The sequence below is a fragment of the Psammomys obesus genome, unplaced genomic scaffold, assembly GCF_907164565.1.
Source record: "Psammomys obesus unplaced genomic scaffold, mPsaObe1.curated_primary_1811, whole genome shotgun sequence".
In the NCBI taxonomy this organism is placed as follows: Eukaryota; Metazoa; Chordata; class Mammalia; order Rodentia; family Muridae; genus Psammomys; species Psammomys obesus.
The window spans coordinates 720,351-743,005 of record NW_026596353.1 but is presented as its reverse complement, the minus strand read 5'-3'; the positions used below and the strand labels follow the sequence as shown (position 1 = coordinate 743,005).

The window sequence follows — 22,655 nt, the reverse complement described above, 5'->3', positions numbered from 1 at the left end:
CATTCCACGGAACCCAGGAAAACTTGGTTTCTACCAGTTTGGGAGCAGACACACTATTCTGCCAAAACCCTCCTCCCCACGCAATGCAGTTGCAGCGCCTAAAATAAGAGAAAAGCTATGTTCAGCCTCACAAGCAGGCACCCTCCACACGGTTATCTGCAGTTCCGGACACTCATGCACAGGCAGGTAGACAGTTCCAGCCTAACCAGTGTGTTAGCTTGACATACATCACCAGAACACACATGCGCGCAGGATTACACATGCAAGAACACACACGCACACATACACCCTATTCCTTACAGGGTGTATCCACGCTTACGTGCAGGCACGCATTACTGCGCCTCGCACATAGACACAGTGGCGTGCCTGCCCCCACACAAAACAAATGAGTTTTGAAAAGAAAATAAAAACTAAACCCAAACCTTTAAATTGACATGTAAAAAAGGAAAGAATACTCAACTTATCAGAAGTGGGAATGGAGAGTACTGGTATCAATCTCACAGAAGACAGATGGAAATAAGAAAATACCATAAGCATTTATATACCAAGAAATTAGATTAAACTAAATATAAAAAATCCCTGACACAATGAAAAGTACTTCTCTTTGCAAAAGATGAAGACCATTACAGAAAACCATGACCAATCAAAATGCAGAGTTGTGGAGCCCCGTTCCAATTGACACATCCACACACAACTCCCACACCTAAGGCTCAGGGAGCGTTACAGAGGAAGGGCTGAAAGAGTGACAGTCCAGAGGATCAGGAGTCCACCGTGAGACTGTCTCCCGGGAGAATCAGAACGTCAGAAAGTCTCACTAATATGACTGCCTATGCTGAACACGGACATGAGCTGAGCCACACAACAGGCACGTTAAGGTGGACGGGGAATGTTCATGAGGCCTCAGCCCTCCACGGAGAGCTACAGGCAACTGAGGAAGGCTGAGAGCAGGAGGCTGTTTTATTCATGGCTGTATCTGTAGCATTCGAACTAGGAAGCCAATGACCAAAACTCAGTAGGTTTTAATAAATAAATGCATACAATTTATCCTTCAACTGCTCTCCCACCAATACTAAATGGCCAGCCCTAAAAACATGTGTGTGCCTGTGTGTGTATGTGTGTGTGTGTACAAGTAATATTATAAAGACTAAGCAGGTTATATATTTATGTATTTAGGAATACACACAGTGGAAGGACAGGATATTATAATCTCAAAAAATAAAAAATAATTTAAAAAATTAGTGAAACTGATTTAATTTAAATTTTATTAAAATTTAATGAAAATTAGAAAAACTAGTGAAACTCAGTCAAAAAGAAACAGAAAAATCTGAACTGACCTTCAACAAGTAAATATCGAGTCCACAAAAAAAAAAACAAAAAACTTCTCCCTAACAAAATCCCAGAACCAGATGGCTCCACTGATAAATTATACCAAATGTTTAAAGACAAATTAACACAGATCCTTCCTAACTGCAAACACACAAAAAAGGAAGAAACGCTTGCTAGGCCAACCTGAAGCCATGGCCCTGCACACAAGAAAAACACAGATACAAATACACATATCCCTAAAACTCTTATTCACACAGATACAAAAATCCTACCAAGTCACTCCAGCAACAGAGGAAATGATTATATGCTGTGACCAAAGGAAAATGCCCCCCAGGAACGCAAGGTTGGTGAAGCTGTAACTCTCTGTCAGTGTAACAGCAGAGGAGCAGACGAAAAGGCATAGCCGCCTGCTCATCTCCATCTCTAAGCATACAACCCCGTCCACTCTGTCCACCTGAGGTCCAAAGGCCCTCATCATTCTCCCTGTGCTCACCTCCCATTCTCTTTACACCAATGAGCTAATGGTCTCCTTGCCATTCCTCAGACCCTCTAGGCACACCCCTGACTCAGGCCCTTTAGAGTTGCTATTCCCTATTGTTAGAATTCTTTTATCCCAAATACCTACACCATTCACTCCTTCATTCCTAGAAACTGCAAGAGGAGGAGGAGGAGAAGAAGGGATGCAGCACTTTCCCAGTGAGCCTCCTGGCCTCTGTGTGACAGGAGTCTCCTCTCATGGACACTCACTCTCTCACTATTCCTTCTCCACTCTACAGTTTCCTATGCATTTATCATCATAAAATAGGGTAACGTTTTCGCCTACGTATCTGTTTGTTTATTTGGTTGCTTTGAGATGAAGTCTTGGCATACGGCCCTGCCTGGCCTACAACTCCCCTGTCTCGGCCTCCTGAGTGCTGAGATTCCACGGCTCCCCCACTAAGCCCTGCTTCTCCTCATATATCCTGGTAGCTGTCTGTTTCTCCAAGCTAGAATGTAAATTTCCTTGGGACAGAGATACTTGAGGCTGCTTTATTCATGGTTGCATCTGTACCGTTTGAACTAGTAATCCAATGGCCAAAACTTAATAGGCTGGAATAGGAAAATGGATATAAACAACTTATCCTTCAACTGCTCACCCAGCAAGCAGTGACTGATTCCCACCTTCCTCCTACATTCCCAAGGCTGCACTTTGGACTGGAGAGATGAGAAGAGAAGGAGCCAGGCCAGGGCCCTGCTAGAATTGAAGGCTGGGGCTGTAGAGTGTCTCAATCAAACTGGGTGTGCTGGCACATGCCTTTAATCTTAGAAAAAGCGGACAGCTCTCTGAACTCAAGGCCAGCCTATGCTAGAAATGGAGATTCAGGGCAGAGAGAGAGAGAGAGAGAGAGAGAGAATGCAATAAGGCTAAGAGTGGAGGACTAGACCTCTAATAAAAGACACCTCCAAAAAGAGACAGTGCTAAGCTGGCCCTGCCCTGGAAGCCAAGGATGATTTAGATATATGGACAAGGAAGGATGATGAGTGGATGAAAAAGGGACCAACCCCTGGACATGCTCCAGGAATCAGGAAGGGTGGGAGTGCAGAGGAGGCAGCCGACGAGGCTGTCAAGGCAACTCTCGCAGAGCTTTAAACGCGAGGATGAAAAGTTGGAGCTTCTTTTGGAGAACCAGGGAACTGGCGAGGCTTTAGAGCAGGCAAGGCTCCAGAAGCTTCCCTGACCATGTAGGATGACTGGATTACATCAAGTAAACAGCAAGAAGTGGCTACTACAGAGGACAGTCGTGGGGAAAGCTTGTAAGGCTGAAATAGGGCAGGGCAGAAAGTATGGGCAGGTCGTAAGCTTCATGAATGAGGGTTGGTAAGGGTAGGTCCTCAGCTTGTAGCTTACGTCAGAACTTCCAGTAGGCACCAGAACAGCAGCACAGACAGAGCTGTGGAGACTAAGGGCTCACAGAGCATCCCAAAAGCCAAGCGTCTTCCAGCACTGGAAGACTGGCACCTCCTCACTCAAAAGCACCTTCCTGCCCCTCCACCCTCAACCAGGGCAGCCTGGAAAAGAGTTAAGAGTTCTCCCTGTTGGACTGATCAGCTGAGACCTGATATCACTTCTAGATGAGACACACAGCTCTGAAGCCTGCAGACTGCAGGACATCTGTGTTCCCAAAACAGCCAAAAGGCAGTGTGCTGGAGCAGAGCTGGCTGGCTCAGGAGCACACCTCTGACAGGACCCCCATCCACCTAGGCCTCTGTCTATCTGCAAGCTTGGTCCCCACGAGTCCCACCAGCCCTCACCAGTCCCCATCACCCCACCTAGACAGTAACCATGAACACATCTTGGTGCCCAGCATGTGCCCGCTGCTTCTCTCCCACAGAATGACAAGGACACAGACGTGAGATATCCAGGCCTGAGGCAACATTTGTTTGTTTGTTGCTTTCTCTGGGCCTCAGTTTTCTGGTCTGTCAGATGAAATGAGAAAAACCTTCCCACAGCAATGTCAAGAGTCATTGAATAAGAGGAATGGGAGGCCTCTTCCAGTCTCCAGGAAATTCAGAGAAAATCCCCCTGTGCTGCCTAGTTTTATGTCAACTTGACAGAAGCTAGAGCCACCTGAGAGGAGGGAGCCCCAACCGAGAGGCCGCCTCCATCAGATCCAGCTGTGGGTAAGAGTGTAGGGTGTTTTCTCAGTCAGTGACCATGCGGGAGAACCAGCCCACTGTGGGAGGCCCAGACCACTGTGGGTGGGGACCTGAGCTAGGTCTTGGGTTCTGTATGAAAACAGGCTGAGCAAGCCATGAGAACAAGCCAGGAAGCAGCACCTCTCTATGGCCTCTGCATCAGCTCCTGCCTCCAGGTTCCTCCTCTGTTTCAGTTTCTGCCCTGACTTCCTTCCGTGATGAACTGTGGCGTCGAAGTGTTAAGTGAAATAAAGCTTTTCCTCCCAAGTTGCTTTTGGTCATGGTGCTTCATCACAGGAATAGAAACCTGGAGACAGCTCCAGGTACACCTGAAGGCTTCGGCAACAGAAAAAGCATCTTTTGCCAACTGCCAGCCAGTTGTCCAGGAGCAGGCTCCATATCAAGCCTGGAGTATTTCGGTTCTTTTTTTTTCTTTTAAAAATGTATTTATTTTATGAGTATGAGTATTTTATCTGCATGTATGTACATCATGTGCATGCTGGTGGCCAGGAGGCCGAATCTGAGATGGCTGTGCCCCACCATACGAGGGCTGGGAACTGAACCAGGTCTTCTGGAAGAATAGCCAGTAATTGCTGAGCCTTCCATCCAGCACATGCAGAGTTAATATGAGGGTTACAAAGATCAAACTCAGGTTGTCGGGGTTGGAAGCAAGTGCTTTCATCCACCACGCCATCTCACCGCCCACAGGGCATTTCTTAAAAGAGACGCTTTCTTGGTAGGCAGTGGTGGCACACGCCTTTCATCCCAGCTCTGGGAGGCAGAGGCAGGGGGATCACTACTGAGTCCCCTTGGGGAACTCAGGGCGGAGTGCTAAAGGAAGCAGAGTGCACCATGGGAAAAGGAGAGCGACCAGGTGGATTAGAAGGACAGCATGCAGGGAAATCATGGAGGTCATGAGGGCAACCTAGCACTCACTACCCATAGGCCAGGTGTGTCCTGCTGGAGAGCTCACACCTGCCTCGAGGAATTAAGCAAGGTCAGAGCCACTCCAAAACCATAAAACTGTTCCCAACCCTACCTCCTATCCCTCAGAAGGCAATGGCAGAAAAAACTCATTCCCAGGAACCCTTGTCCATTTTCTGCCATCCTTCACCTGCTCAGGCCTGCAGGAGTCAAAATCATGAGGAGTGGTGTCCATGGCAAAGGATTGAGCACTCCATGAGTCCCCAAGGGCAATTTTCTGGGCCTGGATAACCTCTGCCTTATTCAGAGTCAGAGTGGAAGCTGTGATTTAAGTGGAGCCCGACATTTTAAGTCCTCAAATGTGACTGACCACAACAGGACAGTCACCTGGACTGGTTGGAGGAGAGTAAAACCATCATCAGTTTACTCTCTTGAGTCCAGCCAGCTCAGTGGACCAGATGCCTATGGGCAAGGGTACTGTGTCCAGCACCCAGGGGCAAACCTGGTATTATCCTCCCAGGAACAGCAAGCCCTTCCCATTTGGCAGGACAGGGATGGGGAAGAAGGATGGGACATTGAATTATGACAGGATGCTTGATAGGATAATATGGGAACACTTTGGAGGAGGTGAATATGAAGGCAGGAAGAACAGAAGTCCAGACACATGAAGAGGAACAGTGCCCTTAGTGAACAGACACTAGCAAAGGCTGCGGCACACCTGTCCCGGGGCCTGGATCTGGAAATCTTATGTTGGCCATAATTGTCTTTCCAAGCAAGGTCTGAACCAGCCATGACCAACCTTCCTCATCTGGAACTGGGGGAGCATTCCAATGCCTCCCCAGGCTTACACCGCACCCTAGGGCAGATAAGCACCCCCATCTCTACTCGTTCTCCCAGCCAGTAGTGTAGAGGGACTCAGTCCAAAGCCAGAAAAGAACTTGGGGTCAAATCTAGCCCTGCCTCCTTTCTGGGCAGCCCCCAGTGTACTCACTGGAGAATCTGTCTGGACCTGTGCAGTAAGACTCAACTTAGTGTGCGCCGGTGTTCGCAAGGGCCCCCCCCACTCCCAGCGGGGGACCGCACTTACATAAGAAGCCACGAGGGTCCTTGAGGCCAAGATGAGAGCCAGGTAGAGGCAAGGAGCGGTGGCAAACAGACTAGAAGCACAGATGAGGGGCTCAGCCCTGGGGTTCACCTTCTTGTACCTTCTTGAGGCCTCTGCCCCCAGGATGACACCAATAATGCCGGTTGCGACAGTCAGTGCTCCAAAAATCAGGCTGACAGGAAAGAGCAGAGGGGACCAGGTCAGGGCCGCATTGCGTCCTCCTGCCTCCAGGGCCAGGACAGCTGACCCAGTTACAAGGCCGGGTGCCATGCAGCAGGAGACAAGCGCAGAACTGTCCGGGCACTGGACACATTCACCAGTTTTGTTGTTTGTTTTAGGGGCTGTTTGTTTGTTTGTTTGTTTGTTGAGATAGGGTCTTGCTATGCCTTGGCTCTCCTGGACTCACTCTGTAGACCAGCTGACTTTAACTCACAGAGATCCGCCTGCCTCTGCCTCTTGAATGCTGGGATCAAAGCGTGTGCTCCCGTGCCTGCACATCCACCTCTTGAATCATATCGGTCTGCACGCTGGCCCCACACACCTTCCCAGCAGCCCCCGCAGCGCCGCGTTCCTACCCATTCTTGCACCACTTCAGCCCACCTGTCTGCTGGAGACCATCTCTCTGCACAGGCCTCCGAAAGTGTTTCTTCAGACAGGATTGACGATGTTCCAGCCGCACTCTGCCCAACTCCTCCACCAGCTCTCAAACACCCAGAGGCCCGGCCCCTGCCCCCTGGTCCTCAGGCCCCAGCTCTACACTCTTGCCCTCTGCCCTGCCCCTTCACATCCTTTCATTTCTTCATCTGGAACATTCTGCTGTAGCTTCGTTCCCTTGCTTGCTTTATTCTACACTTTCCAAACTCCTATTCAGTCCACATGATTCTCACAAATATTCCCTCGCTGGGGACACCATCCCCCAGCCCCTTGCTGGCTGCTTTATTTTCATTGGTCCCTGTGGCACTATCTACCATCCGTTCCCTGCAGACTCCTGAAAGCTATGAGCAGATCCGGTCTCCTTCCTGCTCTCTATGCTGGGAACGCAGAGCCTAGAACACAGGTGACACGTGCTAAGCAAATGAACTCTGACTTTCACCCAGAGTCCCAGACAGACAGATGCAAGGCCAAGAAGATGCCAGCTGACGAGCCGACAGCTCCTCGATTCAGAGCCAGGATCTGCACAGACACTGTCATCCTCCTGCTCCACTCACGCTCCTTTTAAAGAAGTTTCGAAGCCTTACTGAGCAGTGACCAGAGTGGACTCAACAGCCAAGTCCAACACCAGGCTCTCTGCTGTTCTCTCCTCAAGCCACTGGCCCACATACAGCCTGCGGGACCGGCCCTGATGGCCAGAGCAGCCTTCTCTCCCAGTCCCTCACTCCCTTTGCACAAATGACAAAATTCTCTGATCCAGTCGCATGGTTTCTGGCTAGCCTCTCTTCCTTGCTCTGCACTGTTCTCTGGAGCTCTGTGGCCCCAACACACACTTGCCTCCCCGAGCCATGCCCCCTCTCAGACACAAAAATTACAGTTATATGAGATAGCCAGCGCCCATCTATTACCCTCATGGGGGCTGAGGAGGATGGCTCAGTCAGTTAAGTGCTTTGTCGTTCAAGTACAAAGTCCTGAGTTTGTTCCTCAGCGTCAGCACACATGTCGGACAAGATGATGCCATGCTTTTATACTCCAGCACTGGGAAGGCGGAGACGGGCAGATCAGTGAGGCTTTCTGGCCGGCCAGCCTTGCCTAAAAACCAAGGTGGGCAGCTGCTGAGCTCTGACCTCCTACTCACATAAAGTACGTGACATGTGGGCTGGCAAGATTGCTGCCAAGCCTAGTAATCTAAGTTTGGTCCCATGCTCACATGGTGAAAGGAGAAAAATGACTATAGCAAGTTGTTCTCTAGTCTCCACACACATGTGGAAACACACACATGCACTACACATAAATAGTAACAGGGTATTGTATTTTAGGTGTATGGGTGTTTTGCCTGCATATGTCTGTGCACCACATGCATTCCTGATGATGCATTCCAGAGAGGACCCCAGAGCCCCTGGTACTAGAGTTAAAGACAGTAGTGAGCCACCATGTGGGTGCTGGGAATCAAACTCTGTCCTCTGGGACAGCAGCCAGTGCTCTTAACCACTGAGCCATCTCTCCAGCCCTTGTCACAATATTTAAAATAATAAAAAAATTTTTGAAAAGAATGTAGCCATACAAGACCGACACCAGCAAACTGATTGGCGAGGCCCCACCAGTCAGCCTCTGGGAGCTGTCCATCCCTAAGTGGAGAACCGATGGGGACGCTCTCACCACGTAGCACGGAATGTGGAAACAGAGAAGCCCAGGGCTTGCCTGAGACTGCCTGGCGCAGCCTTTCCAGGGCGGGGCCAGAGCCCACCAGCTCTCTCCCACCAGGGAGACATCTATGTTCCCCTGAGCAGCCTCCCCAGCCACACTCTGGCTCCAAGAAGTCATATCTGAGTAAGTGGTGCCCATCTCTGAGCCAGTGGTGGTGGGTTCTGAAGATTGTCAAGAGGCAGGCTGATTAATCAGAAAGGCACCAGAGCCCATTCCCCACACAGCTCTGATGCCCACAGAAAATATGCCTCAGCCTCTGAGACCTTCGGGCTCCCGCCTGCCAACACAGGGCCCCAAGCAGGCCCTGTAACTCCACTTGCGCACTCCCAGAGGCTGGACTCTCACTACCCGCCATGCAGCCGTGCAGCTCCTCTGGGTCACGTCAGCTTCAGAGTTGGAGCTTCCTGTGGCTGCACAGGAAGCTCCCTGCCTGTGCTGGCTAAATTTTTGGTCAACTTAACACAAACTAGATAGAGTCCTATGTACATCCGGAGGCCAGAGGACAACATTCAGCAACCTCGGCTAAGAGAATACCTCAATCAGATTACCCTACAGGCAAGTCTGTGGGGCATTCTCTTTCTTTTCTCCAAGACAGGGTCTCACTATGTAGCTCTGACTACTGTTCTAGAACCCACTGTGTAGACCAGGCTGGCCTCAGACTCACAGAGATCCACCTGCCTGCACCTTCCAAGTGTTGGGATACCCACTATGCCAGGTTCTTTTTTTAAAAAAAAAATATTTGTTTGTTTTGTTGTTGCTTATTTCTTGTTTTCATTATTATTGTTATTGTTATTGTTATTATTTTGAGACAGGGTCTCACATTATGCAGCCCTGGCTGTCATGGAACTCACTATGTAAACCAGGCTGGCCTTAGACTCACACAGACCTGCCTCCCAAGCCCTGGGATTAAAGGCTTGCACCACCACTCCTGGCTTACTTATTGTGTGTGTGTGCTCCCGAGTGTGTGTATGTGCACTGGTAACCGTGGAGGCTGGAAGAGGGCGCTGGTCCCCTAGAGTTAAACACAGCTGTGAGCTGGCATGTAGGCGCTGCAAACCAAACCCAGCTTCTCTGCAAGAGCAGGAAGTGAACACTGAGCCATCTCTCCAGCCTCTGCACTTTCTTGATCAAGGATTTCCAAGGGAAGGAACTGGCCCACCCAAGCGGGTGATCCTGAGCTGTATAAAAAGGCAAGCTGAATAAGTCCTGGCGAGTAAGCCAGTCAGCAGCACTCCTCCCTGGTTCTGCTCCAGCTCCTGCCTCCTCATTCCTGCCGGCATTCCTGCCCTGACTTCCCTCAATAATGGACTGAGACATGGAAGAGGAAGATGAAATAAACATTCTCTTTCCCCAACTTGCTATTGGCCGTGGTGTTTACAACGATAGAAAGCAAGCCTGGACCCTCCCGCGCATCCGGGGCTGATCCTAAACAAAGGGTTGTAGTAAGCCCAACACAAGGACTTCCTACATCCCTCCATGGCTAAAACTGTCGCCTCACAAGACATTCCAGTCTAAGCCCAGTGCATGGCGCACGCCTGTAATCCCAGCACTCAGGAGGCAGACGTAGGCAGATCCCTATGAGTTCAAGACTAGCCAGGTCTACAAAGCAAGTCCAGGACACCAAGAGAAACCCCGGGGGGGGGGGGGCGGCGGGGTGTGGATATTCCAGTCTCTGGTGCCTTCGCAGATATGAAGGAGCTTTCCTGGGATGGCCACCCTCCCTCAGTCAGGTAAGCCCTAAAAGTCCTCCCCGCTGTGCTCACTGGGCGATCTGCAGCCCAGAAGGACAATCATGTGACTTTGAAAGCAGAAATGAAGAGATGTGACCGAGAAATACTACCGACGACAAGGACTTAGGAGAGGCAAAGGCTCCACAGAACTCCAAGGAGTATGACCCTGCAGACACCTCGATTTGGGCCCACTGGAAGTTCCACCTCTGAAATCACAACGAAACTAATTTCTGGGCTTTATGTTTTGTTTTTGAGACAGGGTTTCTCTGTGTAGACCTGGCTGTCCAGGAACTCACTCTGTAGGCCAGGTTGGCCTCAAACTCAGATTCCTCCTGCCTCTGCCTCCGGAGTGCTGGGATTAAAGGTGTGCACCACCACTTCCCAGTAAACTCTGGGTTTTTTAATTGGGCCTATTTAAGCACTGGGGCTGGAACCCAGGGCGTGTGCTTTAGCCTTTTTTTTTTTTTTTTTTTTTTTTTTTTTTTTTTTTGGTAGAGCCTTGTGTGGCTCAGGCTACCAGGCTAACCAAACAATCCCTATGTAACTGAGAGTGGCCTTGAGCCATATACATATTTGCTTATGTGTGTGTGTGTGTGTTCATGCATGCATCTGGGGCTGACCCTAACCAAGGGGGTTGTAGTCACCCCAACACAAGGACTCCCTAGCACTTCCAATCCTCAGAATGGCCATAGTGCACAAGTGAAGGTTGGGGGACAACTTGTTCCCAGCTCTCTCCTTCTGCCAGGTAGGACTGAAAATCAAGTGAGTCTTAATGGCACGTGCCTTTACCCTCTGAGCCACCTTGCAGGCTCCACCCCTGAATTGGGTCCTCTCGCCTCCTCCTCCCAAGTGCTAGCACTAGCGGTGTGGCCTGCTGTGCCAGGCTTGTGCAATCCTGGAATTGAGTGCAGGGCTTGATGCACTCTAGGAAAGCACTCCACTGCCTGAGGCACATCCCCAGCCCAGGCCCATAGGTCCGAAGTTTTAGACCATTAAGTGTGTGGTCATCTACTGTATTAAGCACAAGAAACAAATATAACCTCCAGTTCTCACACCAGAGGTGTGAAGGAGCATCAAGCCTGAGAGCAGATGCTGAGCAGACAGTGGCTCCTACAAGTGTCAGTTCCTGAGTGGACCACGGCCTCTTTGGGGCTGTTTGCCTCCAGAGAGACAATTGCACAGGGGAGCAAAGGCAAACCTCACATCTCTGTGTGCTGGTTCACAAGATTTCTCCGAGCACCTCCCATCGGCCAGAAAGACTGACAGCTGGGGGGACCCTGTGCAAGCGACTGGCAACACCAGACAGTCTTCAATGGCAGCAGGACCTGGGCTTCAGCCAGCTTCGACGTCAGGTAAGTGTGAATCCGGCTATTGCCTGTTAGCTGCGTGGCCTTAGACAGCCACTTACCCGTGTGATCCCCACCTCATTTGTAACTCAGAGGCAGTGGGAACGCCTTCCTCTGCAGGTTCTTTATGGAAAACTCTTGGCACAAGGCCTGACACAAACATTTTGCACTGGAGGTTTGGCTCAGTGATAAAGCCCTTGACTAAAATCTGCCAGCAAGAGGCTAGGAATGTGGCTCATCAGTGGAGTATTTGCCTAGAATTCACCCCAAAGAACACCTGCCTAGAATGTGCAAGGCCTTGGGTTCACTCCTCAGAATGGCAAAATAATAATTCTCATCATTAATAATGATGAGAAAAGGGAAGGAAAGTATGGGCAGAGTCGCACTGGGGCAGAAGCACAGACATTCTGGACACCACACCAGTTCCCTCTGGACATCAGGGAGTAAACCTGAGGCAGAGAAAGGCTGGAGAAGAGGAAACAGAGGTCGGTGTGATCAGCAGAGACCAAGCAGAGGGAAAGGGAGGGCTTTTGAAGTCCAAGGAGGGCCTGGAGAAATGCACAATGGTGAAGAGCACCGGCTGCTCTTGCAGAGGAACCGATTTGGGTCTCAGCACCCACATGGCCCATTACAATCATCTGTAACTCCAGTTCTGGGGGTCTGATGCCCTCTTCTGGCCTCCTCAGGCACTGTATTCATGTGGTGCACAGTATATGCTGGCAAAATACTCATATACATAAATTTTAATTTAACAACTTTAAAAAAAGTCCAAGAAACCAGCAGGGCAAGATCAAATTTGAAAAAGCATACAGGAGAGAAAGCATGCCACTAGGGGAGGGAGCAAGAAATTGGGGTATCAAGGAGGAGGAAAGACAAGGGAGGTAGGCCTAGATATTTTTGAGGTCATCAGGAGGTCACTAGAGTCTTTGGAGAACCTGGCAAGAGGTGGTAGGGACAGCAGAGGAGCCCAGCAGAGCCAGAGGACTGGCCAAGCAGGCCGTGAAGTGACATCTCTAAGAGACCCCTCCCATGACTCTCCTAGGGGTCTAGATGCACTGGCGGAGCAGAGAAGAATGAGCACATCCCGACATCCCTAAGCCAGACACATGAAGAATCTTCCCAGTGTCTCAGTTTGCAATCTGTAAAATGGGGTGACAATTGAGTACCATTGAAAGACGAAGGGTGATCACCTAAGGTTCCTGTCATCCCCTGAAGCCCCACAGAAGCCTCACATTCATTTCCCTCCGATGCCTTCTGAACCCCCACAATATCCACAGGAGTAGGAAGACAGGGATTCCAGCACCCAGAAAAGCCAAGGGAGATGTCTGTGGCCACATATAACAGCAGACTCAGTCAGAGCTGGACCGTTGGCCTGCCCCTGGGTCCAAAGCTCAGCCACCTTCACAGACTGTCTGGAAGGCAGTCCTCCCAAGAACTGCCCCCCAGAAAGGCCTATGAACCAGCTAGTACCCTCTGGCCCATCCTCACCTGTCCTGGCTGCCACACGGCTCCTGGAAGCAGGGAGACTGTAGCCCGTGGACCACGCGAGCTTCGAACAGAAACTTAGGTGCCCAGAAGCCCAGAGCTCCAGTCACAAAAGCTATGGCTGTCACCCCGAGAGTTGAAAACACAAAACTCCAGCTGCAAGAGAAAGTGTCTTAGCTGAAGCCAAGATAAGGCCAGGACTACAAGGGCCTGGCCACTGCCCCAGGCAAGCAGTATCCAGCTTTCCTAATGTTCTGAGCTGCCCTCATGTTCCATGCTGCAGTGAGTCGTGAGGCCTGGAGCTAAGTGAGGAGCGCCTGTCCTGCTTCCCTTCAGGACTGAGACAGCGGCCAGTGAGCTGCCGTGCAGCTTAAAGAGGCGGATAGCAAACTCCAGCAGCCTGGGGAAGCAGGAGGGTCTGGAAAAATATGTCCACTGGATAAGGGAACACAGCACAAGCAAGGCTAGAGCTCACACAGCCTGCCCTACTGTCAACCATACTCTTGCCATATGCAGAGGGGACCAAGTAACAGAGGGACATCTCAGTAAGAGTAGAACTCAGGGAAGGAAGAAGGCCTCGAACACTGAGGCCACCCTAGAGTCAGAGAGATGGAGGTTGGAGTTGTTGGGCCAGAAAGAGTTTTCTTAGGACTGGCAATAGAGAGCAGGGACACTTACTTTCTTCCCAAGTACCTGACATCCTCACACCAGCTGCTCCTAGGAGCCCCCACAGCCACTGCTTCCTGCTCCTCAGCTGCTCCTCGGGGTAGGTCTGGAACCAGCAAGACGAGCAGAACCAAGGCCACAACATCCAAGCAGGGCATGATCTAGGAAAGGAGGGCCAGGGAACTCAGCGCCAAAGAGCCTAGAGGACAGGAGATGACCGGCCACAGGTCTGACCTCCAGGTTAGCCTCTGGTCCCCTGTGCCGGCTATACATAGAGCTGGCACCTAATGGTCTCCTTTGTACCTAACTAATGTCCTCCTGCCCAGTACAAACTCTCCTCTACTGGGACCAGGAAGCCCAAGATGGTTGAAAAGGGGAGCTCAGACCACTGAGTTCTCACAAGTCCTCTTCCTGGCTCTGCCACACCAGGCCCACTCTGCCATTTTTTCCTAGCATCCCTGCCCATAGGACATGGATCTCACTCCCTACGCCCTGGGGCAGCTTCAAACAGCTCAGACTATGAGAAGGCTCCTGCTCAAGGCAACCAGGCTGGATTTCTTGAAGCCCTGTCCTGGCCCAGGCCTCTTTCTCTGCCTTCCACGGCAGTTCAGCAGAGATCTGCCTGTAGGAGCAAGGCCCAGCCGCCTCTGCCACCCACTTGCTTCCTCTTCTGAGTGGTCCATGTCCCTTCTAATGAGAGCCACTGACCAGCAGAGCCTCCCAGATGTTCTCAGTTGTCCTGACTGCATTTTTCAAGTCACCCCAGATGGCAGTCCTTAGGGCTGCTGTGGCTGGCCTGGGACCTTCTAGTCCATGCCCAAATAATTCTTTTTTTTTTTTTATGGTGGAAAAAAATGTATATATATTTAGAGTTAACCAGCTGGGCTCAGTTTAGATGATCCCAATCTTGTTGGCAACATCCAGAGCATCGTAATCAGGAGCCAGCCAAACATATGCCTTCTCTTAGGAGTCCACAGGTAGCTTTAACTTTTACAGCAAGACAGGCCGAAGTCCCAAAGAGGGTGGCAACTTGCTTAAGGCCACGCAGCCAGCAAACTGAGCAGCTGGGATTTGACCCCAAGATCACAATTTCCATAGCCCATGTTCCCCATGAGGGCCCAATCGGCCAGTAGCCAACACCCCCCATGGCGCCAGGTACTATGCCAAATGGCTAAGGCCACAGGCGAATGGAAAGTCCCAACCACCCCAGGGGGTAAAAAGGAGGAACAAAAAGGAAGTGAAACTCACTCGGAGGGCCCAACGCCAGTTCCCTGTCAGCTCCGCTACAGCCGACCCCAACACATAGCCCAGGCCACTGCAACGGTGGGGAAGAGAGATGGTAGTGAGGGGTGGAAGGCAGGGCCCAGGGCCAGCTGACTAGAGGGAACTGGCTTTCCTGCCAGGAAGACAGTTCTCTGCAGCCTCAGAGCCCATTCCCTGAGAAAGGCGCCTGGTTTGACCCCTAGTGACCTCTGGCTCCTAGCCAGGCCCTGTGCCATTCCCTCCATATAAGGATCTGCATACCCTACCATGAAACCCACCCCCAGTGTCCAAAGCCCAGCCCAGAGTCAGGCAGGGTCAGGAAATGAGGGTCAGTGCTCAGGGGCCTTTCGGTAGGGCTGCAAAGCACACTTCCTCACTAGTCTCCCGGAGCTGCCCTCCCCAGTGGGCCATACTGTCTCTGCACACTGCTTCTGGGAGTGCACTGACCTTCAGGGGCATAGTTGTCATCTCTAGCCTCCCCCTAGCCCACTGAGTGACAGCCTTGTCCTGATTTATACAGCCAAGGAAACAAGCTCTGCAGACTCAGTGGTGGGGAAGGAAGGAGTAATGATGAGATTCAGATCCCAGCCCTCCTGCTTTGAGAGCTCCTATGTCCAGCACAGCCCCTATTCTGTTTCCTTCAGCCTCAGTTTACCTCTTGGAGAAGTGGATCCAGGAGTGATACCAACCTTCCAACAGGGATGAAGATATAAAAGACAGCCAGTACACAGGTCCGCTGGTCCTTCACGAAGAGGTCACCCAGGACTGTGGGTGCGACGGTGGAGTAGCTTGCTGCACCGATACCCACGAACCCCCGGGACAGGAAGAAGAGCCAGGAATACTGGACAAACCGGCATAAGACCATGGTGAGGTACATAATTTCCCCATGGGACGAGGGCCCAAAGGATGTGTCAGAGGGCCAAAAGGGATCTCATGACGAAGGCCCACAGAGAAGGAGGTAGAAACCAGGGCTGCAAGCATCCCTCCGTCCTGGCTTCAGGCTCCCAAAAGCGCGTGTGTCCCTCCTGGCACTTATTGCCACTGCCTGCACAGAACATAGCAGAACCCTTCCTCTGGCTGTCACTGTTAGCCAGAGCAGTTTCTCAAGACAGTGCCTGTTATACCAGCCTCCCCCGACCCCCAAAGAGCCCACCTAAGAGGGAAGTGAAATGGAGGGCCAGGAAGCCTCCTGTTAAGAAAGTCTAACAGGCTGGGCATAATGGTACACATAATCCGAAGCACTAGGGAGGCAGAGGCAGGCAGATGTCTGAGTTCAAGGCCAGCCTAGTCTACAAAGCAAGTTCCAGGGAAGCTAGGCTACACAGAGAAACTCTATCTCAAAAAAAAAAAAGAGGAAAGAGGAGGAGGATGAGGACCAGGAAGGAGGAGGACAGAAAGAGAGAAAAAGAGAGAGAGAGAGAGAGAGAGAGAGAGAGAGAGGGAGAGAAAGGAAGGAAGGAAGGAAGGAAGGAAGGAAGGAAGGAAGAAAGAAAGAAAGAAAGAAAGAAAGAAAGAAAGAAAGAAAGAAAGAAAGAAATGTCTAATGGGCCAGGTGGATGTGGTGATTTCAGCACTTGGGAGGCAAAGACAGGCAGATTTCTGTGAGTTCAAGACTAGCCTCTTCTACATGAAGAGTCCAACCCAGCTAGAGGTACACACCATCTCAAAAACAACAGCCAGGCATAGTGGCACAGCCTTTAACTCCAGCACTCAGAGGCAGAAGCAAGCAGATCTTTGTGAGTTTGAGGCCAGTGTGTTCCAGGACAGCCAGAGCTATATAGTGAGAACCTTTCTCAAAAAAGTTAAAACAAAAACACAAAACACGTCTAACAGCTGCCTTACTCGGGCTTAGAGGCTGGACCACAGCTCCTGGCCCTGGCAGTACAATCCCAGTGCTGGTTTGGGCCAGAAGGGAGCTCTGAGGCAGCCGGATGAGGGGGGAAGCAGATGGGGAAGCAGGGACTGGGCAGGGATGTGGGCCCTACCTGGGAGGAGATGAAGGAGCTGCAGAGGCCAGCCCCTGACCACAGCAGGATCCCGAAACTCAGCGTGGCCTTGCGGCTGTGGCGGTCACCCAGATAGCCAAACACAGGCGCAGACACCAGCAGGCAGCCGATGAAGCCTGGAGGAGACACAGGGGCAGCCTGGATCCTCCAAGAGGATGGCTGGGCAGACAGCCCTGCTGGCCCAGGGAAGAGCCTGACACAGATGCCACAAGCTGGCACCTTGGCAGTGGGCCCAGGGCAAAGAAGGAAGAGATAAAAAGTTGTCTTATATTCCTGGTCCATTATACAACCCATGGATGGCCCAGAGTGTACGGCACTGAGCAGGGGCCAAATCTCAGCTCTGCCTCATGCTGTTTTGTGGCCTCTGAGCATCACTCCAGTCTTGGGAACCTGACACTCTCCTTCAGACAGCATGAAAGGAATGTAGAGCCACCAGCACAGAGTGGCTGCTAGCCTTCCGGATATGCGAGAGTTCATGACTTCTATGAGCTGCAGGGACCAATCTGTCACTCACACACCTGATGCTGGCAAGAGGAAAGAGATGTCAGCCCTGTGGAGCAGCAGAGAACGAACCTGAAATAAGCACATGGACTACAAATCAGTGCTGATGCAGGAGGCAGGGACAAGAGCCGGTGTGGCTCAGCGCACACACTGGGCACCTGTCTCTAAACCAAGGTCTCGTTCAGCTTTGGCTGGCCTTGAACTTGCTATGTAACCAAAGAAAACTTGAGCTTCTGATCTCATGTCTCCACACCCCAGTTTAAGGCATTGCTGGGGACAGAACCCAGGGCTGTGTGCACCCTGCACAAGCACCTTACCAATCGAGCTACATCTCCAGCCTTCTGTTCTGCCACAAGCCAGGCACAGCGCACGCTTGTAATTCCAGGACTCGGAGGCCGAGACGAAAGGACCAGAAACTCAAGGGCAACCTGGGTTAGACAGCAGGGCCTTGCACAAAAACAAGGGGCCAGCTGAGAGGCCTCAGTGAGTAAAGGCGCCACCAAACCTGACCACCGAGGTCAGTCCCCAGGAGCCACATGGTGAAAGGACAAAATCACCTGCAAACTCTGTCTGACTCCATACTCACACTGTGTGTTATGCACGTGCGCATGCACTCACACACACACAGTAATGTTTCTTTTAGGTTTTTAAAACTTTTATTATTTTGTGTGTATGGGCGTTTTCCCTGCATGTATGGATGTGCATGTCTTGTCTGCAATGCCCGCGGAGGCCAGCAGAGGGCGCGGGGCCCCGGCACTGAAGTTACAGATGGCCGTGGACTGTGCTGGGGAGCTGACTGTGACCTCGGGAAGAGCAGCCAGTGCTCCTAACTGGTGGCCCGTTGTTCAGCCTATAACAACATTTTTAAAGGCTGTGTTTGAAGGGTTTGCCCAGCTGTGTGGCACATGGATAAACTCAAGTATGATTTCTGTGTCTAAAAGAAAATCTCCTTCTCCCTTGGAGGATGGCGAAGTCCTGGCCTCCAAGTTGGGAGAGCTACCAGGTAGACAGATGGAGACCTGGAACCCCACTCTCCTTCACCGTATCCACCAGCGAAGAGCCGAGACCTTGGAGGACTCCAACCTGGGACGCCGTTCACTAACTACCGCTGACTGACGTTTCTTGCACCCAGTGAACGGAGGACGCCCAGCTCAGGTCCCGGCCCCTCCTACAATCCCTCACCTGCTGCGCCACTAGGTTAAGCAATGTGCAACTGTGGAAATGAGGCCGCTTTTGACCTACAAAACCAGCAACTTAAAATGGTTCAACCTAATACTCCACAGAGAGTGATCTCCGATGTCGATGCTGTTTGAGATTTTAATAGCTACTTCCAAAATAGGGCTCCAAAAGGGCCCTATCAATTTACACTTGCATAGGCGCACACTGGAACTCTTGTCACCACTTTACATGAGCTAGAATTTTAGTTTTGTCTGCATAATGAAAAAAAAAAAAGGTATCTCGCTGCTTTTATTTCATTTTATTTTTTGAGACAGGGTCTGAGGCCCGGGGAGCCCCTTCTCCCTCTGAAACTGACAGTGGCCTCAATTCCTCCTCCTGCCTCCACACACTGGTGCTCCACTCCCAGTGCTCTCCGTGATATTTTAGTTCCTTTCTTCTGTTTGAGACAGGGTCTCCCTGTGCAGCCCTGTTTGGCTTGGAGCCCTCTGTGTAGCCAGGCTGGCCTCGAACTCATAGAGGTCCACCTCCTCTGCCTCCCGGCGTGTGTGCATGTGCACCAGTCCCAGTTCACTGATGTTATTATAAATCTGTGGGGTTTTCATTCCCTTCAGAACTATTTATTGCCAGTTGACATTTTAAACGTTTTTATTAGCCAAGCATGATAGCACACATCTGTAGTCTCACCTCTGGAGAACTAGAAACAGGATGGATCAAGAATTCACCATTACTCTTGGCTATACAGTGAGTTCAAGGTCAGCCTGAGTTACACAAGACCTTATCTTGTGGATCAGAGTTAAGAGCGCTTGTCGCAAAAGACTCAAGTTTGATTCCTAGCACCCACATCAGGCAGCTCACAACATTCTGTGACTCCAGTTCCAGAGACTCCAATCCCTTCTTCTGACCCCCGAAGGCACTAGGCACACACATAGCACACACGCACGCACGCACGCACGCACGTGCGCACGCAAGCAGGACGTCATACACATGAAATAATAACAAACCTTTAAGAATAGATAAAGCTGGGCATAGTGGCATATGCCACTAGTCCCAGCACTTGGGAGGCAGAAGCAGGAGGACGACAGGGAGTCTGAGGCCAGATCTCTCTACACTGGGAGTCCAGGCCAGCCCATGCTACATAATGAAACCTTGCCTCAAAAAGCCAAGCAGAATAAAAGTAAACACATCTTTAATAAGAATAAAGAAAACACTTGTATCTGAAGTTCAAAAAGCAATTACATCCACACTGACCATGCACAGACGTTTTTCCTTTTTATAAGCCCCTAACTGAAACACTGTGACCATGGTTTCCATAGATTTCTGTTCGGTATCCCGAGCCATCTGCAGATGACCTGAATGGGACGGAGGTGTAGTAGGGATCTGTGAACACTAGGCTTTTCTTTTTTTCTTTTTTGCTGTTATTTTGTTTTGTTTATTAAGGCAAGGTCTCTGTACACAGTCCTCAGCTGTCCCAAAACTCACTCTGTAGACCAAAGTAGCCTCAAACTCACAGAGATCTACCTGTCTCTGCCTCCTGAGTGCTGGGATTAAAGGTGTGCGCCACCGCACCCAGACACTCCGCCTTCTTATTTTAGACAGGATCTCTCACACTGTGTAATAAATACTGGCTGGCCTGAAACTCACTAAGTAGGTCACACTGGCCTGGAATTCTTGAGCTTTTTCAGACTGAGCAGCGATAGGGGTCCTGGAACTGGTCCCCAGAAGACACTGTGGGATGACTTTATTTTTGTTGACAGTATTTCCATCAGAAGCTCTGAGGGGCAGATGGAGTTCAGTTTACGGGAAAGGCCTGCCATGAAACCCAAGTGGGAAAGTAAGCCTTGCTTTGCCAAACTAACCCATGAAATCAGACAGTGTGCTTGCCTTTAAAACTAAAAGCAGGGTGTTAACAACTACCTCAGAGACTACGATCTCATTTCTGAAGTTGAATTCATAGATAAGTAGCAGACAGTCATGAACGGAGCTGCTAGATAAGGCTTGGCTCCTTGCCAGGGGGGAGTGGCGTGGTGGGAAGATCATAGGAACATTTCTATTGAGTAAGCACTCTGTGCCCCGGCCTTCCTGCAGAAGCCATAGCAAGCTTGGTACCCTGAGTTACCAAGAGGAGCACGTGACCGCAGTTCCTCTTTCCACTTCAGGCAATGGACAGGTGGTTGTGGAGCAGGGGAGGGAGACAATGGCAAAGGGCTTTGTTCCAGACCAATCACGTTAGGAAAATGACGGGCAGGCTGAAGTATGTCTCTGAGGAGTGTTGACTCAGTGTTCCTAGGGGGTCCCTGTGCCTAGTTTGAGAACCTACTACAAAACGGTGTGACAATGAGCAGTTGTAGGGGCCAGGTTACAGAGAAGAGCCTCAGTGTGCATGAGGTGTCATGTGCTATGACCATGTGTGTCCCTGTCCACATACACATAGGTTTGCACTAATCCACGCTTGTATGGAAGCTTAGCCTATGTTTCATGATCCCACAAACCACCCTTGGAATGGGGCTGCTCCCTGATGCTGGATTAGGAGGTTCTCTGTGGCCATTCTGCGTCCACCTGAGAATGAAGGGCTGCCTCTCGGTGAACTTTTAGTTGGATTTCTCAGCTCTGTGAGAGAAAAGCACACACTGGGGTTTCTTGTTTCTCTGTGGACTGCTCGGCTGAGCTGCAAGCAGAACGGGAACTGGGAACGCTTAGGGGCCTTCCCCAGCCTGTCTCCTCCAGTGCACCCTGCAGCTGACTCCAACCCAGCTCTCTCCTGCCAAAGACAGGAGCTGGAGCCAGCCGCAGAGCCAAAGGGGCCCTCTGTGAGTCCAGGGTCCAGGACTTATTCCTTACCTGTCTGCAGCAAACCAGCATGGCTGTCACTGATGTGAAAATACTTCTGGACATCCAGTAACACTCCTGGGGACAGATGGACAGTGTTAAGGAAACAGGACATAGCCTGCTGGCCTCTGAGGCTGCTTCTTCTGAGACTGGGCAGGCCCACGTGAGCAGCACAGCACAGGACATGGTAGCTGGGCCCACTGCCCTCGTCTCTCCCTGCCTGTAAACCACACAGCAATGGCAAAGCAGCGGAAAGTAAAAAGATGTCTACACTGAGCACACAGGAAAGCCAGGCATGGCAGCACTTACCTGTAATCTCAGCACTCAGAAGGTGGAGACAGGAGGATCAGGAGTTGAAGGCCAGTTTAGACGTCAAAGCCAGCCTAAGCTACATGAAACCCTGAATGGGGGAGCCGACGCAGGCTTCCGCTGCCCAAGGCTGTCTAGCTGGAAGAGCAGGACTACAGCAGCTCCGACAGAGGCAGCTCCGCACCAGCATCACCACGTGGGGCCCCTCAGACTGTCCACCACATGAAGCCCTATGTCCACCTCTCTAATGGCCAGCAGCAGCCAGTGGATGAAGATCAAAGAGCGAAAAGCACCAGGTAGGAGAGTTTGTTTATTCATCTACTTTGAGCCCAATCACCAAAGCATCCAAACATACATATCTGCACATCCTTCTTACCTGAAAAATTATCATTTTGAGAAAAGACAATTCTCACATAGCCCAGGCTGGCCTTAAATTCTGTATGTAGCCAAGGATGACCTTGAACTTCTAAAACTCCTGACCCTGTCCCAAGTACTAGGATTACAGGTGTGTGTCACACTGCTTCTGGGTGCTGACGGTGGGACCCAGGGCTCCACACGTGCCCAGCTGCCTACCGGCTGCTACATTCTCATCCCTTTCTCATCTTCTGGTGACACCAGAGGCATAATTATTGCAAAGAAAAATAAGCAGCATAAGTCAGTGTAAAAAACAGGTACCCAAAAGTCCTCGGAGTATGCTTGTTTCCATTCTTAGGAGAGAGTCCCCGTGGCCCTGCCTTTCATGACCTCCGCCCTTAGGTTGAAGGTGAATGACACCTCTTGTCTCCCAGTGGGAGAATCTTCAGTGCTGTGCCACTGCCTAGGCCCAACGGTCAACAGGTGTCTCCCCCGACCCCCACATACACACACGCACGTGCACACACATCCATACACACACACACACATACATGCACACACATACACATACATACATGCACATACACACACAAACATACAT

The 22,655-nt window shown here is 50.9% G+C and overlaps 1 protein-coding gene across 1 annotated transcript in view; it reads right to left on the bottom strand.

The window, feature by feature from the left end:
- Spns3 (SPNS lysolipid transporter 3, sphingosine-1-phosphate (putative)) overlaps window positions 1–22,655 on the bottom strand; it is a 52,599-nt gene that overhangs the window by 24,631 nt on the left and 5,313 nt on the right. Inside the window, exons 4-10 of the mRNA XM_055597304.1 lie at window positions 21,404–21,611; window positions 16,865–17,001; window positions 15,569–15,720; window positions 14,865–14,931; window positions 13,629–13,777; window positions 12,954–13,106; window positions 6,014–6,203 (exon numbers count right to left, since the gene is read on the bottom strand). Coding sequence (XP_055453279.1) covers window positions 6,014–6,203; window positions 12,954–13,106; window positions 13,629–13,777; window positions 14,865–14,931; window positions 15,569–15,720; window positions 16,865–17,001; window positions 21,404–21,611 — 1,056 coding nt within the window. The remainder of the gene's footprint in view (window positions 1–6,013; window positions 6,204–12,953; window positions 13,107–13,628; window positions 13,778–14,864; window positions 14,932–15,568; window positions 15,721–16,864; window positions 17,002–21,403; window positions 21,612–22,655) is intronic.